The sequence below is a fragment of the Dysidea avara genome, chromosome 7 (assembly GCF_963678975.1).
Source record: "Dysidea avara chromosome 7, odDysAvar1.4, whole genome shotgun sequence".
NCBI classification, from domain to species: domain Eukaryota; kingdom Metazoa; phylum Porifera; class Demospongiae; order Dictyoceratida; family Dysideidae; genus Dysidea; species Dysidea avara.
In genome coordinates, this window is record NC_089278.1 from 14,481,951 (window position 1) to 14,490,211 (window position 8,261).

General features: G+C 40.2%; 2 protein-coding genes and 1 long non-coding RNA gene across 7 annotated transcripts in view; 2 read left to right on the plus strand and 1 right to left on the minus strand.

The window, feature by feature from the left end:
* Positions 1-3,543, plus strand: part of LOC136261379 (uncharacterized) — a 10,188-nt gene extending 6,645 nt beyond the window's left edge. The window contains exon 2 of the long non-coding RNA XR_010703874.1: positions 845-3,543. This is a non-coding gene — a long non-coding RNA (uncharacterized lncRNA). The remainder of the gene's footprint in view (positions 1-844) is intronic.
* Positions 1,115-8,260, minus strand: LOC136261376 (uncharacterized). 5 transcript variants are annotated; one of them, XM_066055376.1, is made up of 6 exons: positions 8,221-8,260; positions 3,610-3,670; positions 2,770-2,807; positions 1,910-2,045; positions 1,497-1,651; positions 1,115-1,451 (listed from the first exon to the last, which is right to left on the minus strand). In XM_066055376.1, the coding sequence occupies exons 3-6, from the start codon at positions 2,798-2,800 to the stop codon at positions 1,249-1,251; spliced, it is 525 nt and encodes a 174-aa protein (XP_065911448.1). In that variant the 5' UTR covers positions 2,801-2,807; positions 3,610-3,670; positions 8,221-8,260; the 3' UTR covers positions 1,115-1,248. The 5 variants fall into 5 exon arrangements, with proteins under 5 accessions (XP_065911448.1, XP_065911446.1, XP_065911447.1 ...); XM_066055374.1 differs by lacking the exon at positions 8,221-8,260 and adding an exon at positions 3,791-3,887; XM_066055375.1 differs by lacking the exon at positions 8,221-8,260 and adding an exon at positions 3,727-3,838.
* LOC136261373 (equilibrative nucleoside transporter 1-like) lies at positions 3,887-8,228 on the plus strand. Its single transcript, XM_066055368.1, has 2 exons — positions 3,887-4,385; positions 6,604-8,228. The coding sequence occupies exon 2, from the start codon at positions 6,659-6,661 to the stop codon at positions 8,033-8,035; it is 1,377 nt and encodes a 458-aa protein (XP_065911440.1). The 5' UTR covers positions 3,887-4,385; positions 6,604-6,658; the 3' UTR covers positions 8,036-8,228.
* Position 8,261: the final 1 nt, after the last annotated feature.

The following is an 8,261-nucleotide window of genomic DNA, read 5'->3' on the forward strand; positions in this document are numbered from 1 at the left end:
CACATTGAATATTATTCCCTCGGAGTCCAAAATTTCTGATTCAAGTGCTTCTGGATCCTCAATTGTAGCAACAATTTTTGTGTCAAGTTCCGCAATGGTACATTTCTTGGCTTCGAGTTGCTCTAACGATGTTTGAAGGGTGGCAGTGTTTCTCTCATCAGGAGCATCGTTGCTCTCCAGAATGGCGTCAATCTTCCCAAAAACTCGAGTGAGGTGAGCGCGATGAGCTCTTCGTGACGCTCGGAGGTGTGAAACTTCCATCGTCATAATTTGCTTTCGGTAACTGAAATAAAACCAACAAGAACAGAATCAAGATAATGAGTCGCTTGCCTTACTGGGTACCGTTCTCCTTTGCCACGGTACCACGACTTTTAAGCGGCGGGTTAGAAAGTGTAAGGCTAACGACTTGCGACTGCGTCACAGCACCAATGAGACGGATGCGGGAGTGTCTCCAAATACCGGTCGTCTCAGCTACCAGGTTCTCTTGCTGGAATGTTTGACGAAAGCCACTTGACTTCTAACACCATGCACCACGAGGCGGGAAAGATTCCATATAACGCACACACACACACAGCTCACGTGTACAACCGCAATTGAAAATACCTATAGCCTAACCTAGTACAATAAGATAAAACATAAACTTGCTATATAAGAGTCAGTCAGTCTTCATTCTCGACATACATTGTGGATACTGCCAGATAATCAGCCGTACTATTCAGTGTTATGCTAGAATGGAGAACATTAGGCAAATGCCCTGAAGCCGGGTTACTGTGTAAAGTCTGTATAATAAAGCATGTTACATGGCTGAGGTGTTGAATTGTGCTGTACATTTCTTTCATTGTAGCAACCTGAATGGCCACATTAGTCTTGCGTGCCAGATGGTTTATGTGGAGACAGCAAATAAACCATCTGGTTATATATCTATGACAGAGGTGATTAGAACGATTATTAAATCATCCTTGGTGCAAAACAATTCTGTGATGTAATCTAGTTGTTCCAGTGAGTTCATGGAGTGTGCAGTCACCCGATGGTTTATTTACTGCCCACACAAACCATCTGGCATGCAAGACTATGGCCACACCTACAACCAAGAGTATATACAAAACAACATGTGCACATTTTGCATTGTAATTTCTTTATAATGTACTAATTGAAATTTACTAAAAAAAAAAATCACAAGCAATAAAATAATGAAAGTGCATATTACTAAAGTGTGTGCACAATGTAATGTCTGTTAGTTGGCAGGTTTTAGTAATAATCTCGACCACCTCCATAGCTCCTGTCACCTCTATAGCCACCACCACCACCACCTCTGCCGCCGCCACCACCATAGCCCCGGTCCCTTCCATAACCGCGGCCACCACCTCCCCCTCGTCCATAGCCACCATATCCCCTGTCATCGCGACCACCACCATACCCTCTGTCATCGCGGCCACCACCATAACTACCACCTGTAGTATGAAAGATTAAACCAGTTGTTTTTAATTAATGCCCACCTCCACTTCGCCTGTCTCTTCCACCGCCGCCGCCACCACCACTTCCCTTTGGTTGAGCATAACTGACTTTTAGTGTCCGCCCATCCAACTCCATCTGGTCTTGCTTAATGGCATCTTCTGCAGCTACTTCTTCCTCAAACTCCAAAAATGCAAACCTACACAACAAAAGGACTTGAGTATAACAAAGTACAAACACATCTAAGTTCCTTAGACAAGATAATCATGCACTGTAACCACATGACTTTGAATGCATCACTGTAAAGCTGTTTTGAAACTACAGGCTGTATTTGTGAATAATGAATGTATAGCAAACTAATAGATCAGCATCCCTAGGTATTGGAATTGGCTTGTAATGCACCATACAGTGTGTATCAGTACTATTCAGTAGCACACACCACATAGTACACACGTACCCTCGTGGCTTGCCACTTTCACGATCAGTTGGAATCTTAACATTCACAACTCCGGGAAATGTATCCCTCAAGGTTCGTTCATCAGTGTCATACGACATGTTCCCAACATAGATAGTCAAGGAAGGTTCATCATTACCTGTACATCAGCAAAAAGGAACAAATCACAACCTCAAATATTGTCACACTGTAAAAGTATTGCACGAGTCTGATGCCCATTTACGGACTTTTGATGTTTATACTAAATATATCAGTACTTGTTGCAAAGCTACTCCAGTCACTAGTTTATAAAGACTTTATTCTGGTACAATGTATTTATGTACATGCATCAAACAGAAAATATTGTTCCATGTATAAATGGATTGTGATGTGTTGGAAACAACAAAGTTTGGAAAATGACTAGGGATCAACCTTCAGAAGACAATTAGTGGCTAAGTCATTCCCAACATGCACAAAGTTTGGTTGATGTTGGACATAAAATTCCAGTTACTGATGATAAAATACTGGTAGACTGCCATGGACATGCAAATTCTGTGGTTGTTTGAAATTTCCCTCCAGGCCATAAAATTCACCAGAAGTTAACCTCAACAATGACAAGTGAAGCATCAAGCCATAAAACTGTTCCCTTTTAAAAACTTCTACATGTGTATTGAAACTGATGCTGCAGTCCTACGCAAGCAAAAGTGTAACAGCATTCTACAAGATTATCATAGAAGTCAACTTGTTACAGTCAGGCAGAAGGACCAGTAGAGCAATAGTTAGCTCTGATGTATAACAGTGTCATATACAATAATCTCTCTGTGTGCACAACTCAATTGAACAGAACAATGCTGGGTTTGTCCACAGCGATCACTTTATCGTACCTCCTGAAGATCTGTAGTTCCGACCGGCCATATTAGCACTTTATGATAGAACAACAATAGCACACACTGATTAATGTCAACCAAATAATCACATCATTGTAGCAATTGAACCATAAAATATACCAATGTAACTTTGTTGGGCAACCGTGACTTTAAAAACTTTGTTGGGCAACTGGATTTTTGTTGTTGTAACTTTGATGAGCAATCGTGTCTTTTGTTTGTAGGAAAATTGTGTCCATTGTGTAACTTTCTATTTTTAGGGGAAGGTAACTGTATCTTCTTGAATAGCCATGTCTTTTTTTTTTTGTAACTCTGTATTGTAACTGCTGGTTTTGCAACTTCATTGGGTAACCATGTCAAAATTACATTCTCACTGCAAATGGCCAACCATTTAAGAAGGCCTGATTACACTGGCTACATGCACATACATGTTCACCATTAACTAGTTTCATGCTTTCAGTTACTATCCCACAGACACACTGCTAAACATTGCAATTGTGTTAAATAGGCCACTTTACATCAAGTGTGTAGTGTTAACGTATCCTCAAATCAGCCAACATATCTGATGTACCACTGTAGGCTTTCCTACACTAGACACTCAACAAGGCTTCTATTCAAGCTCAACATTTCTTGTTTTTGTTACACTCCACCACAATATCAAGGAGTTAGCATAGTAGCTGTCAAACTACTGGATAATCAACAGTACAGATTAATCAATAAATTCCATTTAACGCACATAGTAAAAAAACAACCAAAGTTCTATTTAACGCACATGTTGCCTTTGTTACATTTTAAACACGTTCTTGCCATTTAGTATACATACACACACTAAATTGTTACCTTTTTCCTCAAAAATCAACTTTATCAACGGCAATCCGAACAGCAGTAGTACCAACACGTGCTACAAGCACAAACAAAACAAAAAGCACATTAGCAAGAGTAATACTCAATATTCACCAGTATTTAGTAGTGATTACAACTTGTGTCCATTTACTGGTACTGTACACACGAATCAACTCACTTTGTCGACCACGAGGCTTTCCACCGCAAATGTCCCGCTTTAGAACCAAACAATTAGAGTTAATTAAACCATAGATATACAGACAAGTACCCGGGATTGGAATCATCCGGTTTTTCGTGCCGGATCATTGTTACCGGAAGTAGCAATATCTTCGAATTTATCGCACAGAAGACTACTTCTACTCTTGTGAGTACTTCCTAAAACATTAATACTTAGTTGCCGTGCGCTATAAGTCTGGTTCCCTGGATAATGGTGGCTACGCATCGAGGGACACACCTACAAACCAGGCCCTACCGCTAATTAACCACCCCCTTTCGCGAGGAAGGCTTACCAACGACTAAACAAACACTCTCACATATTGACATTTTACAGAAACGTGTTGTGAATGGCGTATTTCATTAACAATGATCCGGCGAACGCGTTTGTATTGATGATTCCAATCCCGGGTACTTGTCTGTATATCTATGATTAAACAAGTAAGGGCGCGGTGAGCGCAAGGAAGGGCGCGGTGAGCGGACTTGGCCGGAACCTGAAAGTGACGGAATATCTATGGTGACAGCTGAGCATTTGACCAGCCTGATTAGCTAACATTCAAGTAAGTTATTTATAACCATTGTCCCATCCTGCGTAATTTAGCTATGTAGAAGCAGGGGGGTCACTGCAACGATGGTCACGGACAGTTTAATAGCTGCGGGATAGCTGTATACTAGCAGCAGAATGTGTTAGTCTCTTTTACTTCAGGTTGCGATGCTGCACTGTGCTGATTGTTGAATGGTCACATATAATCCATACAGTACTGCGGGCGGCTCTCCGCGCCACTGCCGATGACCCGGGCGGGAGCACCAGCAGACCTTAACAAGTGTACTTTTACGCTTGTTTTATGAATGAAGAACACCATTTTTTACCCGCGAAGGTATTATGGGTCAGCTTTGCCAGCTGCAATAACAACCGTGAGGTCATTTTTTTGCAGCTGCACTGAGGTATTGTTCGACCACAGCCCACAACTTAACTGACGTGGTAATGGAAGTAGAAAACCAGAAACCTACAGAAAATGGAGATAATTAGTGGTGCATGGATATCCAACTCAGTAGCTTAAGTTTAATATAAAAATATTTTTAAAAACTGCTGGACTCGCGCCAGTCACGGTGTAGCTACCAGTGAAAGCTGACTCACTGGCATTATCATGGCCATCATGGCGGTACTATCACAATGTAGAGGGGAAATTTATGCACAGGAATTGAATAGTTTGTCACAGTGCATTTTCTCATCAGTACAGTGGCAATTACAAAACTTTTACTGGATAATTCACTTCAAGAAAGAGATCAACTACATGTGTTTAGTTGTTTTCTTTCAGTTTAGCTACTTCCTCCGCAGTATTGACCGGCCAAAAGAACGTATATAGCTAGCTATTTATAGATTTTGCAAAAAAGCTGAACCGTATACCTATATGTAGCCTAAGATCCTTACGTACTTCACAATATTTATACATTCTATCTTGTACTAAATACCTATGCAAGTCACAGTGGCTAGCCTCAAATAGCCTATAGATCACTCTTTCTCTGTCCTGTCAACATGATGGTTCCTTGCACAATGCCTAGAAATTATAAGTGCCTCGCAGGCCACTCATTCTTCATGCCTTCAGTAACTGTAGTATTAATCAAGGGCTTATTTCTGACAGGTTGTTGCCTTCATGTGCTGCATGACACGAAGCCTGTTTATCGAGCTGCTGGTGTACCTTTCAGTAGTCACTTCACTTGCATGAAGCCATTTTCATGTGCACTAAACTGGCAACACATTATTATAAATTATTAATTTAAAAATAAAGTAGGGATTTCAGTAATAAAAAGTAGTGAAACAATAGGTATTACAGCATAGTTTGGTGAGAAAATCCCTAAATTTAACAATCATTTTGTTCAATGCCAAAGTAGGGATTTTCCCACTGAGCTATGCTGTAATATCATCATTCATCTCTTGTTTCACTACTTTTTATTACTTGGATCCCTACTTTAATATACTAGCTTGTTTGGTTTTTTTGTTATAGCATTCTATTAGGATGACCTCTGTATTAGAGTATCTCGACCAGGGGGTGTGTCACTATTTTTATGAATACAGCTAGGCCAATAATAACAGGGTGTGTCATCATGATAGATTGTTAGGAGGTGTGGTCTTGGTGCTCGATCGTTAGCATTCAACCTATCGTGAAGTTATAGGTATCTATCGAGCATAAGTGCTTCAACAAGTGTTGGTCACTGTAAAGCATTAATACAATAATACAACAAGTTTGCGGCATCTAAATATGTCATGGAAAGTGTTGATAGGAAAAATTAATGCCTCGATATGTGTAGAAGATTGCCCAACTGTAGAACAAGATTGGCGAGCATGTAATAAAAAAAAATGAGCTTGAGTTGGCTGAAAAGGTTGAGTTGGCTGAAAAGGTTGAGTTGGCTGAAAAGGTTGAGTTGGCTGAAAAGGTTGAGTTGGCTGAAAAGGTTGAGTTGGCTATTCTCTTTGAAGCCAGCCTGCATGATGTAAATTCTTGGCCTCACCACCTGAGCTTTGGTTAGTTGTAGTCCCTAGCCTGTATGATGTAAATTCTTGACCTCATCACCTGAGCTTTGGTTAGTTATAGTTGCCAGTCCCTTGCAGTTTCATACATGTATTTTTTCAATATAGCCAAAATATTTTTGCATGGAGTACAAGTAAACACACAATTTGTTGTCAAAATGTGTACACTTTTAATGTTGCAATCATTGTGAGTATATGAAAGTGTTATAAAGATGATTGCTATATAATAACTGTTTTTTCTTATTTAGACAAACAAGCTCTACAAGGAGATGTGTTACTGCATCTCAGCAGGACAGTTTAAGTATGGCGGAGAATGTTGAAGCCAGTGGAAACAGAATAGCTAAACAGCAGCAACAGCAGCCTTGTGATAAGTACAACGTAGTACTGTGGATTATGGTCATTCAGGGTCTTGGAAGTATACTACCATTCAACATGTTTAGTCATGCATATGATTATTTCAGTGACAAGTTTAATGGAACAGATGTTTCTTACAGTGACAGTTTTGAAAGCTACTTTTCTATCACTGCGATGGTCCCAGTTTTACTGGGATCAGGCTTTGCTGTATGGCTACAAGCAAGAATAGCGATCAAGTTTCGTTACATTGTTTCTACTACAATGATTATAATCCTTTTAGCTGTGACTGCTTTATTTGTTAAGGTGCCCACTGAGAACTGGGTGAGAGGTTTCTTCATTTTCACTTTAATAACACTATTTGTGCTTAACTGTTTTGCGTCTGTGTACCAAAGCAGCATACTTGGTCTGGCTGGCATATTAGGAAGACGCTATGTTAGTGCTGTGATGAGCGGGCAATCAGTGGCTGGCTTATTCTCTACAATTGCAGCAATCATATCAGCAGCAATTGATCCAATTACTTCTGGCCGTTGTAAAACTGACAATGCTGAAAACATTGCTCTTGGTTATTTTCTTTCTGCAGTCATTATCATGACAGTGTGCCTCGTCACTTTCCTGATACAAATGAGAATGGGATTCACTCAGTATTACCTGCAGATCTACAGCACAGCAAATCAGAAACCTGTTTCAACATCACAAGAAGCATCTAGGACTGAGAAAACACCACTAATTGTAAAGCGGAATAATGAGTCTGAAAGGTTCGAAGGTTTGCTAAGTGTTATCAATCAAATATGGTTCTACGCTATCAGTGTCTTTATGATATTTGCTGTTACCCTAAGTGTATTCCCTGCAGTATTGACAAACATTCGTAGTGTCAGTTATCAGAAGAAAAATCCAGAAGATCATCCTTGGAGTGATTGCCTGTTTGTACCCCTAACATGTTTCCTTGTATTCAACACTGGTGATTTGGTAGGACGAATTATTCCCCAGTGGATAATCTGGCCCAGGAACAAATATGCCATTCTTGTACTAGCACTGTGTAGGAGTGCATTTATCCCTCTATTTCTGATGTGTTATCACAAGGATGCCAATAAAGATGATGTTATATTTAGAAGTGACATTTTCCCAGTGGCATTCAATGCTGTATTGTCAGTTAGCAATGGATACCTAGCTACCTTGTGTATGGTGTTGGCCCCAAGAGCTGTGAACAGCAGGAGCGCTGAAAGTGCTTCAGCAATCATGACCTTCTTCCTCAGCAGTGGACTAACAGTCGGAGCTTTTCTGTCTTTCGTCATGTTAACAATTAATGGAGTGGATGTCATGGACTAGTGTGTGTGTGTGTGTGTGTGTGTGTGTGTGTGTGTGGTGTAGTAGTAGCAGTGTGCGAGGTAGAGTGTGTTTACTGAAGTGCATAGTCTGTTGCACATGTTAAAGTCACACTTTAATTATATATTACTTATCTACTTTTGTATTTATAGTCTATACCACTTTTACATTAATGAACATATGCTTACCACTTGAAGGGCCACCGACTCAACTTGGTAGTTTTGATTGT